The sequence below is a fragment of the Echiichthys vipera genome, assembly GCF_963691815.1.
Source record: "Echiichthys vipera genome assembly, chromosome: 10".
Taxonomy (NCBI): Eukaryota; Metazoa; Chordata; class Actinopteri; order Perciformes; family Trachinidae; genus Echiichthys; species Echiichthys vipera.
In genome coordinates this window covers 5344187-5362594 of record NC_139835.1, presented here as the reverse complement: position 1 = coordinate 5362594, position 18408 = coordinate 5344187, and the positions used below count along the sequence as shown (strand labels likewise).

Below are 18408 nucleotides of genomic sequence, written 5' to 3'. Positions count from 1 at the left end.
GATGGATCTGATGGTACTAGAACTGGATTCCCAGCTATGCGAGACTTTGTCCAAAGAGTAGTAGAGAAACTCAGTGTGGATGACAACAAAGACCGTGTCTCAGTGGTTCAGTACAGCAGAGATCCAGCTGTCCAGTTCTATCTGAACACATACACAACAAAAGGCGAGATCCTTGACACTGTCAGAAGTTTGAGGCACAAAGGCGGAAGACCCCTCAACACTGGAGCAGCTCTCCAGTACTTGAGGGATAATGTCTTCACAGCCTCTGCTGGAAGCAGGCGCCTGGAAGGAGTTTCACAGGTCCTTATACTGCTAAGTGGTGGAAAGTCTTCTGACAGTGTTGATGCACCAGCTTCTGCTCTCAAACAGCTGGGTGTCTTGATATTTGCAATTGGAACCAGAAGCTCTGATAGCAGAGAACTGCAGACAATATCCCAAGATGCCAGCCATGCTCTCTCTGTGTCTGACTTCACTGAACTTCCCAGTATCCAAGAGCAACTTCAGTCCTCCGTGGAGGCTGTGGTTATTGACGTCACCACAGAATCACCAACTTTACCTGGTATGTTAAAAAATACATGGCTTCTTTCTTGCCAAAATATTTGTGGCAGCATTTCAAGAGTGTATGAAATACATTTTGAGGGTAGCTTGCATCATATGACCTTTCTACTGGAAATGTTTTACAAAATGACCTATATATGTTTCAATTCCATGTTTCCTAGTGGAGAGACAGCCACAAGGAAGGGATCTTGTAATCTTATTGGATGGATCTGATGGTACTAGAACTGGATTCCCAGCTATGCAAGACTTTGTCCAAAGAGTAGTAGAGAAACTCAGTGTGGATGACAACAAAGACCGTGTCTCAGTGGTTCAGTACAGCAGAGATCCGGCAGTCCAATTCTATCTGAACACATACAAAACAAAAGGCGAGATCCTTGAAACTGTCAGAAGTTTGAGGCACAAAGGCGGGAGACCCCTCAACACTGGAGCAGCTCTCCAGTACTTGAGGGATAATGTCTTCACAGCCTCTGCTGGAAGCAGGCGCCTGGAAGGAGTTCCACAGGTCCTGATATTGCTAAGTGGTGGAAGGTCTTCTGACAGTGTTGATGCGCCAGCGTCTGCACTCAAACAGCTGGGTGTCTTGATATTTGCAATTGGAACCAGAAGCTCTGATAGCAGAGAACTGCAGACAATATCCCAAGATGCCAGTCATGCTCTCTCTGTGTCTGACTTCACTGAACTTCCCAGTATCCAAGAGCAACTTCAGTCCTCCGTGGAGGCTGTGGTTATTGACGTCACTCCAAAATCACCAACTATACCTGGTATGTTAAAAAAATACATGGCTTCTTTCTTGCCTGAGAGGCTACTTAACTTGTTTTACCTGCGCTGAAAGTAATTCATTAAGTGCAATACTGGGTTAACGTCATGTTTGCATGTAAATATTGGTAGTGGTGTGCTTTCTTTTTGTTTAAAGTTGAAGTAGGCAGTGCTAGTTGCTTTCAAAAAGTAGTCGAGCATTTGATGATGAGTCCGTGAGCGTTATTTTTGTATAGGTTTTAATGTTTGTCTTCCTGTCTTTTCTAAGTTGACACTGCCAAAAAGGATATTGTTTTCCTTCTGGATGGTTCTGATAGTACACGGAATGGCTTCCCTGCCATGCGTGATTTTGTTGAGAGAGTGGTGGAGAAACTCAATGTGGGAGAAAACAAAGACCGTGTCTCACTGGTTCAGTACAGCAGAGATCCAGCTGTCCAGTTCTACCTGAACACGTACAGAACAAAAGGCGAGATTCTTGACACTGTCAGAAGTTTGAGGCACAAAGGTGGGAGACCCCTCAACACTGGAGCAGCTCTCCAGTACTTGAAGGATAATGTCTTTACGGTTTCTGCTGGAAGCAGGCGCCTGGAAGGAGTACCACAGATGTTGATCCTTCTTAATGGTGGAAGGTCTTTTGACAATGTAGATATCCCAGCCTCGAATCTGAAACAGCAGGGCGTCATTGTGATTGGCATTGGAACAAGAAGCTCTGACAGTGGAGAGCTACAGAGGATATCATTTGACCGTAATTACACTCTATCAGTGTCTGAGTTTACTGACCTCCCCACTGTCCAAGAACAGCTCGCTTCTTTAATGAGTACAGTGGTAGTGAGGGCCACGGCCATGACACCAACAGTAACTGGTAAGAAAGTGACTTATTTTACATTTCAAGACTTTGGTATGATGCAAGTTAAACTGTATTCAATTAAATTTCAGAAAGTTCAGATCAGCTGGTGTCATTACGACAAAATAGTTGTGCCCACATTTCAAGTACCTAAATATGTTTCAAATTCTATGTTCCCTAGTGGAGAGAAAGCCACAAGGAAGGGATCTTGTAATCTTATTGGATGGATCTGATGGTACTAGAACTGGATTCCCAGCTATGCGAGACTTTGTCCAAAGAGTAGTAGAGAAACTCAGTGTGGATGACAACAAAGACCGTGTCTCAGTGGTTCAGTACAGCAGAGATCCAGCAGTCCAGTTCTATCTGAACACATACACAACAAAAGGCGAGATCCTTGAAACTGTCAGAAGTTTGAGGCACAAAGGCGGGAGACCCCTCAACACTGGAGCAGCTCTCCAGTACTTGAGGGATAATGTCTTCACAGCCTCTGCTGGAAGCAGGCGCCTGGAAGGAGTTCCACAGGTCCTGATATTGCTAAGTGGTGGAAGGTCTTCTGACAGTGTTGATGCGCCAGCTTCTGCTCTCAAACAGCTGGGTGTCTTGATATTTGCAATTGGAACCAGAAGCTCTGATAGCAGAGAACTGCAGACAATATCCCAAGATGCCAGTCATGCTCTCTCTGTGTCTGACTTCACTGAACTTCCCAGTATCCAAGAGCAACTTCAGTCCTCCGTGGAGGCTGTGGTTATTGACGTCACCACAGAATCACCAACTGTACCTGGTATGTTAAAAAATACATGGCTTCTTTCTTGCCAAAATATTTGTGGCAGCATTTCAAGAGTGTATGAAATACATTTTGAGGGTAGCTTGCATCATATGAACTTTCTACTGGAAATGTTTTACAAAATGACCTAAATATGTTTCAATTCCATGTTTCCTAGTGGAGAGACAGCCACAAGGAAGGGATGTTGTAATCTTATTGGATGGATCTGATGGTACTAGAACTGGATTCCCAGCTATGCAAGACTTTGTCCAAAGAGTAGTAGAGAAACTCAGTGTGGATGACAACAAAGACCGTGTCTCAGTGGTTCAGTACAGCAGAGATCAAGCAGTCCAGTTCTATCTGAACACATACACAACAAAAGGCGAGATCCTTGAAACTGTCAGAAGTTTGAGGCACAAAGGCGGGAGACCCCTCAACACTGGAGCAGCTCTCCAGTACTTGAGGGATAATGTCTTCACAGCCTCTGCTGGAAGCAGGCGCCTGGAAGGAGTTCCACAGGTCCTGATATTGCTAAGTGGTGGAAGATCTTCTGACAGTGTTGATGCGCCAGCTTCTGCTCTCAAACAGCTGGGTGTCTTGATATTTGCAATTGGAACCAGAAGCTCTGATAGCAGAGAACTGCAGACAATATCCCAAGATGCCAGTCATGCTCTCTCTGTGTCTGACTTCACTGATCTTCCCAGTATCCAAGAGCAACTTCAGTCCTCCGTGGAGGCTGTGGTTATTGACGTCACCACAGAATCATCAACTTTACCTGGTATGTTAAAAAAATACATGGCTTCTTTCTTGCCTGAGAGGCTACTTAACTTGCTTTACCTGCACTGAAAGTAATTCATTAAGTGCAATACTGGGTTAACCTCATGTTTGCATGTAAAAATTGGTAGTGGTGTGCTTTCTCATTATTTAAAGTTGAAGTAGGCAGTGCTAGGTGCTTTCAAAAAGTAGTCGAGCATTTGATGATTAGTCCCTGAGCGTTATTTTTGTATAGGTTGTAATGTTTGTCTTTCTGTCTTTTCTAAGTTGACACTGCCAAAAAGGATATTGTTTTCCTTCTGGATGGTTCTGATAGTACACGGAATGGCTTCCCTGCCATGCGTGATTTTGTTGAGAGAGTGGTGGAGAAACTCAATGTGCGAGAAAACAAAGACCGTGTCTCACTGGTTCAGTACAGCAGAGATCCAGCTGTCCAGTTCTACCTGAACACGTACAGAACAAAAGGCGAGATTCTTGACACTGTCAGAAGTTTGAGGCACAAAGGTGGGAGACCCCTCAACACTGGAGCAGCTCTCCAGTACTTGAAGGATAATGTCTTTACGGTTTCTGCTGGAAGCAGGCGCCTGGAAGGAGTACCACAGATGTTGATCCTTCTTAATGGTGGAAGGTCTTTTGACAATGTAGATATCCCAGCCTCGAATCTGAAACAGCAGGGCATCATTGTGATTGGCATTGGAACAAGAAGCTCTGACAGTGGAGAGCTACAGAGGATATCATTTGACCGTAATTACACTCTATCAGTGTCTGAGTTTACTGACCTCCCCACTGTCCAAGAACAGCTCGCTTCTGTAATGAGTACAGTGGTAGTGAGGGCCACGGCCATGACACCAACAGTTACTGGTAAGAAAGTGACTATTTTACACTTCAAGACTATGGTATGATGCAAGTTGAACTGTATTCAATTAAATTTCAGAAAGTTCAGATCAGCCGGTCTCATTACGACAAAATAGTTGTGCCCACATTTCAAGTACATAAATATGTTTCAAATTCTATGTTCCCTAGTGGAGAGAAAGCCACAAGGAAGGGATCTTGTAATCTTATTGGATGGATCTGATGGTACTAGAACTGGATTCCCAGCTATGCGAGACTTTGTCCAAAGAGTAGTAGAGAAACTCAGTGTGGATGACAACAAAGACCGTGTCTCAGTGGTTCAGTACAGCAGAGATCCAGCTGTCTTGTTCTATCTGAACACATACACCACAAAAGGCGAGATCCTTGACACTGTCAGAAGTTTGAGGCACAAAGGCGGAAGACCCCTCAACACTGGAGCAGCTCTCCAGTACTTGAGGGATAATGTCTTCACAGCCTCTGCTGGAAGCAGGCGCCTGGAAGGAGTTTCACAGGTCCTTATACTGCTAAGTGGTGGAAAGTCTTCTGACAGTGTTGATGCACCAGCTTCTGCTCTCAAACAGCTGGGTGTCTTGATATTTGCAATTGGAACCAGAAGCTCTGATAGCAGAGAACTGCAGACAATATCCCAAGATGCCAGCCATGCTCTCTCTGTGTCTGACTTCACTGAACTTCCCAGTATCCAAGAGCAACTTCAGTCCTCCGTGGACGCTGTGGTTATTGACGTCACCACAGAATCACCAACTGTACCTGGTATGTTAAAAAATACATGGCTTCTTTCTTGCCAAAATATTTGTGGCAGCATTTCAATAGTGTATGAAATACATTTTGAGGGTAGCTTGCATCATATGACCTTTCTACTGGAAATGTTTTACAAAATGACCTAAATATGTTTCAATTCCATGTTTCCTAGTGGAGAGACAGCCACAAGGAAGGGATGTTGTAATCTTATTGGATGGATCTGATGGTACTAGAACTGGATTCCCAGCTATGCAAGACTTTGTCCAAAGAGTAGTAGAGAAACTCAGTGTGGATGACAACAAAGACCGTGTCTCAGTGGTTCAGTACAGCAGAGATCCAGCAGTCCAGTTCTATCTGAACACATACACAACAAAAGGCGAGATCCTTGAAACTGTCAGAAGTTTGAGGCACAAAGGCGGGAGACCCCTCAACACTGGAGCAGCTCTCCAGTACTTGAGGGATAATGTCTTCACAGCCTCTGCTGGAAGCAGGCGCCTGGAAGGAGTTCCACAGGTCCTGATATTGCTAAGTGGTGGAAGGTCTTCTGACAGTGTTGATGCGCCAGCTTCTGCTCTCAAACAGCTGGGTGTCTTGATATTTGCAATTGGAACCAGAAGCTCTGATAGCAGAGAACTGCAGACAATATCCCAAGATGCCAGTCACGCTCTCTCTGTGTCTGACTTCACTGAACTTCCCAGTATCCAAGAGCAACTTCAGTCCTCCGTGGAGGCCGTGGTTATTGACGTCACCACAGAATCATCAACTTTACCTGGTATGTTAAAAAAATACATGGCTTCTTTCTTGCCTGAGAGGCTACTTAACTTGCTTTACCTGCACGGAAAGTAATTCATTAAGTGCAATACTGGGTTAACCTCATGTTTGCATGTAAAAATTGGTAGTGGTGTGCTTTCTCATTATTTAAAGTTGAAGTAGGCAGTGCTAGGTGCTTTCAAAAAGTAGTCGAGCATTTGATGATTAGTCCCTGAGCGTTATTTTTGTATAGGTTTTAATGTTTGTCTTTCTGTCTTTTCTAAGTTGACACTACCAAAAAGGATATTGTTTTCCTTCTGGATGGTTCTGATAGTACACGGAATGGCTTCCCTGCCATGCGTGATTTTGTTGAGAGAGTGGTGGAGAAACTCAATGTGGGAGAAAACAAAGACCGTGTCTCACTGGTTCAGTACAGCAGAGATCCAGCTGTCCAGTTCTATCTGAACACATACACAACAAAAGGCGAGATCCTTGAAACTGTCAGAAGTTTGAGGCACAAAGGCGGGAGACCCCTCAACACTGGAGCAGCTCTCCAGTACTTGAGGGATAATGTCTTCACAGCCTCTGCTGGAAGCAGGCGCCTGGAAGGAGTTCCACAGGTCCTGATATTGCTAAGTGGTGGAAGGTCTTCTGACAGTGTTGATGCGCCAGCTTCTGCTCTCAAACAGCTGGGTGTCTTGATATTTGCAATTGGAACCAGAAGCTCTGATAGCAGAGAACTGCAGACAATATCCCAAGATGCCAGTCACGCTCTCTCTGTGTCTGACTTCACTGAACTTCCCAGTATCCAAGAGCAACTTCAGTCCTCCGTGGAGGCCGTGGTTATTGACGTCACCACAGAATCATCAACTTTACCTGGTATGTTAAAAAAATACATGGCTTCTTTCTTGCCTGAGAGGCTACTTAACTTGCTTTACCTGCACGGAAAGTAATTCATTAAGTGCAATACTGGGTTAACCTCATGTTTGCATGTAAAAATTGGTAGTGGTGTGCTTTCTCATTATTTAAAGTTGAAGTAGGCAGTGCTAGGTGCTTTCAAAAAGTAGTCGAGCATTTGATGATTAGTCCCTGAGCGTTATTTTTGTATAGGTTTTAATGTTTGTCTTTCTGTCTTTTCTAAGTTGACACTACCAAAAAGGATATTGTTTTCCTTCTGGATGGTTCTGATAGTACACGGAATGGCTTCCCTGCCATGCGTGATTTTGTTGAGAGAGTGGTGGAGAAACTCAATGTGGGAGAAAACAAAGACCGTGTCTCACTGGTTCAGTACAGCAGAGATCCAGCTGTCCAGTTCTACCTGAACACGTACAGAACAAAAGGCGAGATTCTTGACACTGTCAGAAGTTTGAGGCACAAAGGTGGGAGACCCCTCAACACTGGAGCAGCTCTCCAGTACTTGAAGGATAATGTCTTTACGGTTTCTGCTGGAAGCAGGCGCCTGGAAGGAGTACCACAGATGTTGATCCTTCTTAATGGTGGAAGGTCTTTTGACAATGTAGATATCCCAGCCTCGAATCTGAAACAGCAGGGCGTCATTGTGATTGGCATTGGAACAAGAAGCTCTGACAGTGGAGAGCTACAGAGGATATCATTTGACCGTAATTACACTCTATCAGTGTCTGAGTTTACTGACCTCCCCACTGTCCAAGAACAGCTCGCTTCTGTAATGAGTACAGTGGCAGTGAGGGCCACGGCCATGACACCAACAGTTACTGGTAAGAAAGTGACTTATTTTACATTTCAAGACTATGGTATGATGCAAGTTGAACTGTATTCAATTAAATGTCAGAAAGTTCAGATCAGCCGGTGTCATTACGACAAAATAGTTGTGCCCACATTTCAAGTACCTAAATATGTTTCAAATTCTATGTTCCCTAGTGGAGAGAAAGCCACAAGGAAGGGATCTTGTAATCTTATTGGATGGATCTGATGGTACTAGAACTGGATTCCCAGCTATGCGAGACTTTGTCCAAAGAGTAGTAGAGAAACTCAGTGTGGATGACAACAAAGACCGTGTCTCAGTGGTTCAGTACAGCAGAGATCCAGCAGTCCAATTCTATCTGAACACATACACAACAAAAGGCGAGATCCTTGAAACTGTCAGAAGTTTGAGGCACAAAGGCGGGAGACCCCTGAACACTGGAGCAGCTCTCCAGTACTTGAGGGATAATGTCTTCACAGCCTCTGCTGGAAGCAGGCGCCTGGAAGGAGTTCCACAGGTCCTGATATTGCTAAGTGGTGGAAGGTCTTCTGACAGTGTTGATGCACCAGCTTCTGCTCTCAAACAGCTGGGTGTCTTGATATTTGCAATTGGAACCAGAAGCTCTGATAGCAGAGAACTGCAGACAATATCCCAAGATGCCAGTCATGCTCTCTCTGTGTCTGACTTCACTGAACTTCCCAGTATCCAAGAGCAACTTCAGTCCTCCGTGGAGGCTGTGGTTTTTGACGTCAATCCAAAATCACCAACTTTACCTGGTATGTTAAAAAAATACATGGCTTCTTTCTTGCCTGAGAGGCTACTTAACTCCTTTTACCTGCGCTGAAAGTAATTCATTAAGTGCAATACTGGGTTAACGTCATGTTTGCATGTAAATATTGGTAGTGGTATGCTTTCTTTTTGTTTAAAGTTGAAGTAGGCAGTGCTAGGTGCTTTCAAAAAGTAGTCGAGCATTTGATGATGAGTCCGTGAGCGTTATTTTTGTATAGGTTTTAATGTTTGTCTTCCTGTCTTTTCTAAGTTGACACTGCCAAAAAGGATATCGTTTTCCTTCTGGATGGTTCTGATAGTACACGGAATGGCTTCCCTGCCATGCGTGATTTTGTTGAGAGAGTGGTGGAGAAACTCAATGTGGGAGAAAACAAAGACCGTGTCTCACTGGTTCAGTACAGCAGAGATCCAGCTGTCCAGTTCTACCTGAACACGTACAGAACAAGAGGCGAGATTCTTGACACTGTCAGAAGTTTGAGGCACAAAGGTGGGAGACCCCTCAACACTGGAGCAGCTCTCCAGTACTTGAAGGATAATGTCTTTACGGTTTCTGCTGGAAGCAGGCGCCTGGAAGGAGTACCACAGATGTTGATCCTTCTTAATGGTGGAAGGTCTTTTGACAATGTAGATATCCCAGCCTCGAATCTGAAACAGCAGGGCGTCATTGTGATTGGCATTGGAACAAGAAGCTCTGACAGTGGAGAGCTACAGAGGATATCATTTGACCGTAATTACACTCTATCAGTGTCTGAGTTTACTGACCTCCCCACTGTCCAAGAACAGCTCGCTTCTGTAATGAGTACAGTGGTAGTGAGGGCCACGGCCATGACACCAACAGTAACTGGTAAGAAAGTGACTTATTTTACATTTCAAGACTTTGGTATGATGCAAGTTAAACTGTATTCAATTAAATTTCAGAAAGTTCAGATCAGCTGGTGTCATTACGACAAAATAGTTGTGCCCACATTTCAAGTACCTAAATATGTTTCAAATTCTATGTTCCCTAGTGGAGAGAAAGCCACAAGGAAGGGATCTTGTAATCTTATTGGATGGATCTGATGGTACTAGAACTGGATTCCCAGCTATGCGAGACTTTGTCCAAAGAGTAGTAGAGAAACTCAGTGTGGATGACAACAAAGACCGTGTCTCAGTGGTTCAGTACAGCAGAGATCCAGCTGTCCAGTTCTATCTGAACACATACACAACAAAAGGCGAGATCCTTGACACTGTCAGAAGTTTGAGGCACAAAGGCGGGAGACCCCTCAACACTGGAGCAGCTCTCCAATACTTGAGGGATAATGTCTTCACAGCCTCTGCTGGAAGCAGGCGCCTGGAAGGAGTTTCACAGGTCCTTATACTGCTAAGTGGTGGAAAGTCTTCTGACAGTGTTGATGCACCAGCTTCTGCTCTCAAACAGCTGGGTGTCTTGATATTTGCAATTGGAACCAGAAGCTCTGATAGCAGAGAACTGCAGACAATATCCCAAGATGCCAGCCATGCTCTCTCTGTGTCTGACTTCACTGAACTTCCCAGTATCCAAGAGCAACTTCAGTCCTCCGTGGAGGCTGTTGTTATTGACGTCACCACAGAATCACCAACTGTACCTGGTATGTTAAAAAATACATGGCTTCTTTCTTGCCAAAATATTTGTGGCAGCATTACAAGAGTGTATGAAATACATTTTGAGGGTAGCTTGCATCATATGACCTTTCTACTGGAAATGTTTTACAAAATGACCTATATATGTTTCAAATTCTATGTTCCCTAGTGGAGAGAAAGCCACAAGGAAGGGATCTTGTAATCTTATTGGATGGATCTGATGGTACTAGAACTGGATTCCCAGCTATGCGAGACTTTGTCCAAAGAGTAGTAGAGAAACTCAGTGTGGATGACAACAAAGACCGTGTCTCAGTGGTTCAGTACAGCAGAGATCCAGCTGTCCAGTTCTATCTGAACACATACACAACAAAAGGCGAGATCCTTGACACTGTCAGAAGTTTGAGGCACAAAGGCGGGAGACCCCTCAACACTGGAGCAGCTCTCCAATACTTGAGGGATAATGTCTTCACAGCCTCTGCTGGAAGCAGGCGCCTGGAAGGAGTTTCACAGGTCCTTATACTGCTAAGTGGCGGAAAGTCTTCTGACAGTGTTGATGCACCAGCTTCTGCTCTCAAACAGCTGGGTGTCTTGATATTTGCAATTGGAACCAGAAGCTCTGATAGCAGAGAACTGCAGACAATATCCCAAGATGCCAGCCATGCTCTCTCTGTGTCTGACTTCACTGAACTTCCCAGTATCCAAGAGCAACTTCAGTCCTCCGTGGAGGCTGTTGTTATTGACGTCACCACAGAATCACCAACTGTACCTGGTATGTTAAAAAATACATGGCTTCTTTCTTGCCAAAATATTTGTGGCAGCATTTCAAGAGTGTATGAAATACATTTTGAGGGTAGCTTGCATCATATGACCTTTCTACTGGAAATGTTTTACAAAATGACCTATATATGTTTCAATTCCATGTTTCCTAGTGGAGAGACAGCCACAAGGAAGGGATGTTGTAATCTTATTGGATGGATCTGATGGTACTAGAACTGGATTCCCAGCTATGCAAGACTTTGTCCAAAGAGTAGTAGAGAAACTCAGTGTGGATGACAACAAAGACCGTGTCTCAGTGGTTCAGTACAGCAGAGATCCAGCAGTCCAATTCTATCTGAACACATACACAACAAAAGGCGAGATCCTTGAAACTGTCAGAAGATTGAGGCACAAAGGCGGGAGACCCCTCAACACTGGAGCAGCTCTCCAGTACTTGAGGGATAATGTCTTCACAGCCTCTGCTGGAAGCAGGCGCCTGGAAGGAGTTCCACAGGTCCTGATATTGCTAAGTGGTGGAAGGTCTTCTGACAGTGTTGATGCACCAGCTTCTGCTCTCAAACAGCTGGGTGTCTTGATATTTGCAATTGGAACCAGAAGCTCTGATAGCAGAGAACTGCAGACAATATCCCAAGATGCCAGTCATGCTCTCTCTGTGTCTGACTTCACTGAACTTCCCAGTATCCAAGAGCAACTTCAGTCCTCCGTGGAGGCTGTGGTTTTTGACGTCAATCCAAAATCACCAACTTTACCTGGTATGTTAAAAAAATACATGGCTTCTTTCTTGCCTGAGAGGCTACTTAACTTGTTTTACCTGCGCTGAAAGTAATTCATTAAGTGCAATACTGGGTTAACGTCATGTTTGCATGTAAATATTGGTAGTGGTGTGCTTTCTTTTTGTTTAAAGTTGAAGTAGGCAGTGCTAGGTGCTTTCAAAAAGTAGTCGAGCATTTGATGATGAGTCCGTGAGCGTTATTTTTGTATAGGTTTTAATGTTTGTCTTCCTGTCTTTTCTAAGTTGACACTGCCAAAAAGGATATCGTTTTCCTTCTGGATGGTTCTGATAGTACACGGAATGGCTTCCCTGCCATGCGTGATTTTGTTGAGAGAGTGGTGGAGAAACTCAATGTGGGAGAAAACAAAGACCGTGTCTCACTGGTTCAGTACAGCAGAGATCCAGCTGTCCAGTTCTACCTGAACACGTACAGAACAAGAGGCGAGATTCTTGACACTGTCAGAAGTTTGAGGCACAAAGGTGGGAGACCCCTCAACACTGGAGCAGCTCTCCAGTACTTGAAGGATAATGTCTTTACGGTTTCTGCTGGAAGCAGGCGCCTGGAAGGAGTACCACAGATGTTGATCCTTCTTAATGGTGGAAGGTCTTTTGACAATGTAGATATCCCAGCCTCGAATCTGAAACAGCAGGGCGTCATTGTGATTGGCATTGGAACAAGAAGCTCTGACAGTGGAGAGCTACAGAGGATATCATTTGACCGTAATTACACTCTATCAGTGTCTGAGTTTACTGACCTCCCCACTGTCCAAGAACAGCTCGCTTCTTTAATGAGTACAGTGGTAGTGAGGGCCACGGCCATGACACCAACAGTAACTGGTAAGAAAGTGACTTATTTTACATTTCAAGACTTTGGTATGATGCAAGTTAAACTGTATTCAATTAAATTTCAGAAAGTTCAGATCAGCTGGTGTCATTACGACAAAATAGTTGTGCCCACATTTCAAGTACCTAAATATGTTTCAAATTCTATGTTCCCTAGTGGAGAGAAAGCCACAAGGAAGGGATCTTGTAATCTTATTGGATGGATCTGATGGTACTAGAACTGGATTCCCAGCTATGCGAGACTTTGTCCAAAGAGTAGTAGAGAAACTCAGTGTGGATGACAACAAAGACCGTGTCTCAGTGGTTCAGTACAGCAGAGATCCAGCTGTCCAGTTCTATCTGAACACATACACAACAAAAGGCGAGATCCTTGACACTGTCAGAAGTTTGAGGCACAAAGGCGGGAGACCCCTCAACACTGGAGCAGCTCTCCAGTACATGAGGGATAATGTCTTCACAGCCTCTGCTGGAAGCAGGCGCCTGGAAGGAGTTTCACAGGTCCTTATACTGCTAAGTGGTGGAAAGTCTTCTGACAGTGTTGATGCACCAGCTTCTGCTCTCAAACAGCTGGGTGTCTTGATATTTGCAATTGGAACCAGAAGCTCTGATAGCAGAGAACTGCAGACAATATCCCAAGATGCCAGCCATGCTCTCTCTGTGTCTGACTTCACTGAACTTCCCAGTATCCAAGAGCAACTTCAGTCCTCCGTGGAGGCTGTGGTTATTGACATCACCACAGAATCACCAACTGTACCTGGTATGTTAAAAAATACATGGCTTCTTTCTTGCCAAAATATTTGTGGCAGCATTTCAAGAGTGTATGAAATACATTTTGAGGGTAGCTTGCATCATATGACCTTTCTACTGGAAATGTTTTACAAAATGACCTAAATAGGTTTCAAATTGTATGTTCCCTAGTGGAGAGAAAGCCACAAGGAAGGGATCTTGTAATCTTATTGGATGGATCTGATGGTACTAGAACTGGATTCCCAGCTATGCGAGACTTTGTCCAAAGAGTAGTAGAGAAACTCAGTGTGGATGACAACAAAGACCGTGTCTCAGTGGTTCAGTACAGCAGAGATCAAGCAGTCCAGTTCTATCTGAACACATACACAACAAAAGGCGAGATCCTTGACACTGTCAGAAGTTTGAGGCACAAAGGCGGGAGACCCCTCAACACTGGAGCAGCTCTCCAATACTTGAGGGATAATGTCTTCACAGCCTCTGCTGGAAGCAGGCGCCTGGAAGGAGTTTCACAGGTCCTTATACTGCTAAGTGGTGGAAAGTCTTCTGACAGTGTTGATGCACCAGCTTCTGCTCTCAAACAGCTGGGTGTCTTGATATTTGCAATTGGAACCAGAAGCTCTGATAGCAGAGAACTGCAGACAATATCCCAAGATGCCAGCCATGCTCTCTCTGTGTCTGACTTCACTGAACTTCCCAGTATCCAAGAGCAACTTCAGTCCTCCGTGGAGGCTGTGGTTATTGACGTCACCACAGAATCACCAACTGTACCTGGTATGTTAAAAAATACATGGCTTCTTTCTTGCCAAAATATTTGTGGCAGCATTTCAAGAGTGTATGAAATACATTTTGAGGGTAGCTTGCATCATATGACCTTTCTACTGGAAATGTTTTACAAAATGACCTATATATGTTTCAATTCCATGTTTCCTAGTGGAGAGACAGCCACAAGGAAGGGATGTTGTAATCTTATTGGATGGATCTGATGGTACTAGAACTGGATTCCCAGCTATGCAAGACTTTGTCCAAAGAGTAGTAGAGAAACTCAGTGTGGATGACAACAAAGACCGTGTCTCAGTGGTTCAGTACAGCAGAGATCCAGCAGTCCAATTCTATCTGAACACATACACAACAAAAGGCGAGATCCTTGAAACTGTCAGAAGTTTGAGGCACAAAGGCGGGAGACCCCTCAACACTGGAGCAGCTCTCCAGTACTTGAGGGATAATGTCTTCACAGCCTCTGCTGGAAGCAGGCGCCTGGAAGGAGTTCCACAGGTCCTGATATTGCTAAGTGGTGGAAGGTCTTCTGACAGTGTTGATGCACCAGCTTCTGCTCTCAAACAGCTGGGTGTCTTGATATTTGCAATTGGAACCAGAAGCTCTGATAGCAGAGAACTGCAGACAATATCCCAAGATGCCAGTCATGCTCTCTCTGTGTCTGACTTCACTGATCTTCCCAGTATCCAAGAGCAACTTCAGTCCTCCGTGGAGGCTGTGGTTTTTGACGTCAATCCAAAATCACCAACTTTACCTGGTATGTTAAAAAAATACATGGCTCCTTTCTTGCCTGAGAGGCTACTTAACTTGTTTTACCTGCGCTGAAAGTAATTCATTAAGTGCAATACTGGGTTAACGTCATGTTTGCATGTAAATATTGGTAGTGGTGTGCTTTCTTTTTGTTTAAAGTTGAAGTAGGCAGTGCTAGGTGCTTTCAAAAAGTAGTCGAGCATTTGATGATGAGTCCGTGAGCGTTATTTTTGTATAGGTTTTAATGTTTGTCTTCCTGTCTTTTCTAAGTTGACACTGCCAAAAAGGATATTGTTTTCCTTCTGGATGGTTCTGATAGTACACGGAATGGCTTCCCTGCCATGCGTGATTTTGTTGAGAGAGTGGTGGAGAAACTCAATGTGGGAGAAAACAAAGACCGTGTCTCACTGGTTCAGTACAGCAGAGATCCAGCTGTCCAGTTCTACCTGAACACGTACAGAACAAGAGGCGAGATTCTTGACACTGTCAGAAGTTTGAGGCACAAAGGTGGGAGACCCCTCAACACTGGAGCAGCTCTCCAGTACTTGAAGGATAATGTCTTTACGGTTTCTGCTGGAAGCAGGCGCCTGGAAGGAGTACCACAGATGTTGATCCTTCTTAATGGTGGAAGGTCTTTTGACAATGTAGATATCCCAGCCTCGAATCTGAAACAGCAGGGCGTCATTGTGATTGGCATTGGAACAAGAAGCTCTGACAGTGGAGAGCTACAGAGGATATCATTTGACCGTAATTACACTCTATCAGTGTCTGAGTTTACTGACCTCCCCACTGTCCAAGAACAGCTCGCTTCTGTAATGAGTACAGTGGTAGTGAGGGCCACGGCCATGACACCAACAGTAACTGGTAAGAAAGTGACTTATTTTACATTTCAAGACTTTGGTATGATGCAAGTTAAACTGTATTCAATTAAATTTCAGAAAGTTCAGATCAGCTGGTGTCATTACGACAAAATAGTTGTGCCCACATTTCAAGTACCTAAATATGTTTCAAATTCTATGTTCCCTAGTGGAGAGAAAGCCACAAGGAAGGGATCTTGTAATCTTATTGGATGGATCTGATGGTACTAGAACTGGATTCCCAGCTATGCGAGACTTTGTCCAAAGAGTAGTAGAGAAACTCAGTGTGGATGACAACAAAGACCGTGTCTCAGTGGTTCAGTACAGCAGAGATCCAGCTGTCCAGTTCTATCTGAACACATACACAACAAAAGGCGAGATCCTTGACACTGTCAGAAGTTTGAGGCACAAAGGCGGGAGACCCCTCAACACTGGAGCAGCTCTCCAATACTTGAGGGATAATGTCTTCACAGCCTCTGCTGGAAGCAGGCGCCTGGAAGGAGTTTCACAGGTCCTTATACTGCTAAGTGGTGGAAAGTCTTCTGACAGTGTTGATGCACCAGCTTCTGCTCTCAAACAGCTGGGTGTCTTGATATTTGCAATTGGAACCAGAAGCTCTGATAGCAGAGAACTGCAGACAATATCCCAAGATGCCAGCCATGCTCTCTCTGTGTCTGACTTCACTGAACTTCCCAGTATCCAAGAGCAACTTCAGTCCTCCGTGGAGGCTGTTGTTATTGATGTCACCACAGAATCACCAACTGTACCTGGTATGTTAAAAAATACATGGCTTCTTTCTTGCCAAAATATTTGTGGCAGCATTTCAAGAGTGTATGAAATACATTTTGAGGGTAGCTTGCATCATATGACCTTTCTACTGGAAATGTTTTACAAAATGACCTATATATGTTTCAAATTCTATGTTCCCTAGTGGAGAGAAAGCCACAAGGAAGGGATCTTGTAATCTTATTGGATGGATCTGATGGTACTAGAACTGGATTCCCAGCTATGCGAGACTTTGTCCAAAGAGTAGTAGAGAAACTCAGTGTGGATGACAACAAAGACCGTGTCTCAGTGGTTCAGTACAGCAGAGATCCAGCTGTCCAGTTCTATCTGAACACATACACAACAAAAGGCGAGATCCTTGACACTGTCAGAAGTTTGAGGCACAAAGGCGGGAGACCCCTCAACACTGGAGCAGCTCTCCAATACTTGAGGGATAATGTCTTCACAGCCTCTGCTGGAAGCAGGCGCCTGGAAGGAGTTTCACAGGTCCTTATACTGCTAAGTGGCGGAAAGTCTTCTGACAGTGTTGATGCACCAGCTTCTGCTCTCAAACAGCTGGGTGTCTTGATATTTGCAATTGGAACCAGAAGCTCTGATAGCAGAGAACTGCAGACAATATCCCAAGATGCCAGCCATGCTCTCTCTGTGTCTGACTTCACTGAACTTCCCAGTATCCAAGAGCAACTTCAGTCCTCCGTGGAGGCTGTTGTTATTGACGTCACCACAGAATCACCAACTGTACCTGGTATGTTAAAAAATACATGGCTTCTTTCTTGCCAAAATATTTGTGGCAGCATTTCAAGAGTGTATGAAATACATTTTGAGGGTAGCTTGCATCATATGACCTTTCTACTGGAAATGTTTTACAAAATGACCTATATATGTTTCAATTCCATGTTTCCTAGTGGAGAGACAGCCACAAGGAAGGGATGTTGTAATCTTATTGGATGGATCTGATGGTACTAGAACTGGATTCCCAGCTATGCAAGACTTTGTCCAAAGAGTAGTAGAGAAACTCAGTGTGGATGACAACAAAGACCGTGTCTCAGTGGTTCAGTACAGCAGAGATCCAGCAGTCCAATTCTATCTGAACACATACACAACAAAAGGCGAGATCCTTGAAACTGTCAGAAGATTGAGGCACAAAGGCGGGAGACCCCTCAACACTGGAGCAGCTCTCCAGTACTTGAGGGATAATGTCTTCACAGCCTCTGCTGGAAGCAGGCGCCTGGAAGGAGTTCCACAGGTCCTGATATTGCTAAGTGGTGGAAGGTCTTCTGACAGTGTTGATGCACCAGCTTCTGCTCTCAAACAGCTGGGTGTCTTGATATTTGCAATTGGAACCAGAAGCTCTGATAGCAGAGAACTGCAGACAATATCCCAAGATGCCAGTCATGCTCTCTCTGTGTCTGACTTCACTGAACTTCCCAGTATCCAAGAGCAACTTCAGTCCTCCGTGGAGGCTGTGGTTTTTGACGTCAATCCAAAATCACCAACTTTACCTGGTATGTTAAAAAAATACATGGCTTCTTTCTTGCCTGAGAGGCTACTTAACTTGTTTTACCTGCGCTGAAAGTAATTAATTAAGTGCAATACTGGGTTAACGTCATGTTTGCATGTAAATATTGGTAGTGGTGTGCTTTCTTTTTGTTTAAAGTTGAAGTAGGCAGTGCTAGGTGCTTTCAAAAAGTAGTCGAGCATTTGATGATGAGTCCGTGAGCGTTATTTTTGTATAGGTTTTAATGTTTGTCTTCCTGTCTTTTCTAAGTTGACACTGCCAAAAAGGATATCGTTTTCCTTCTGGATGGTTCTGATAGTACACGGAATGGCTTCCCTGCCATGCGTGATTTTGTTGAGAGAGTGGTGGAGAAACTCAATGTGGGAGAAAACAAAGACCGTGTCTCACTGGTTCAGTACAGCAGAGATCCAGCTGTC

The 18408-nt window shown here is 44.4% G+C and overlaps 5 protein-coding genes across 5 annotated transcripts in view; all 5 read left to right on the top strand.

The window, feature by feature from the left end:
• LOC310952847 (collagen alpha-3(VI) chain-like) overlaps window positions 1-18408 on the top strand; it is a 94388-nt gene that overhangs the window by 45846 nt on the left and 30134 nt on the right. The gene's annotated exons all lie outside the window — the stretch shown is intronic.
• On the top strand, window positions 37-8500 carry LOC310953008 (collagen alpha-3(VI) chain-like; the record flags this gene model as incomplete). The annotated part of the gene is made up of 11 exons (XM_083921900.1): window positions 37-559; window positions 720-1319; window positions 1583-2176; window positions 2340-2939; window positions 3100-3699; window positions 3963-4556; window positions 4719-5318; window positions 5479-6078; window positions 6342-6935; window positions 7199-7792; window positions 7956-8500. Coding segments are annotated over 11 exons (6444 nt in total), but the record flags the coding sequence as incomplete, so codon positions are not given.
• Window positions 9551-11641, top strand: LOC310953007 (collagen alpha-3(VI) chain-like; the record flags this gene model as incomplete). Its single annotated transcript, XM_083921899.1, has 3 exons — window positions 9551-10175; window positions 10337-10936; window positions 11097-11641. Coding segments are annotated over 3 exons (1770 nt in total), but the record flags the coding sequence as incomplete, so codon positions are not given.
• Window positions 12794-14905, top strand: LOC310953006 (collagen alpha-3(VI) chain-like; the record flags this gene model as incomplete). Its single annotated transcript, XM_083921898.1, has 3 exons — window positions 12794-13316; window positions 13478-14077; window positions 14238-14905. 3 exons carry the CDS (start codon window positions 12794-12796, stop codon window positions 14903-14905), a joined length of 1791 nt encoding a protein of 596 aa, XP_083778024.1.
• On the top strand, window positions 15172-17923 carry LOC310953004 (collagen alpha-3(VI) chain-like; the record flags this gene model as incomplete). The annotated part of the gene is made up of 4 exons (XM_083921896.1): window positions 15172-15694; window positions 15858-16457; window positions 16619-17218; window positions 17379-17923. Coding segments are annotated over 4 exons (2268 nt in total), but the record flags the coding sequence as incomplete, so codon positions are not given.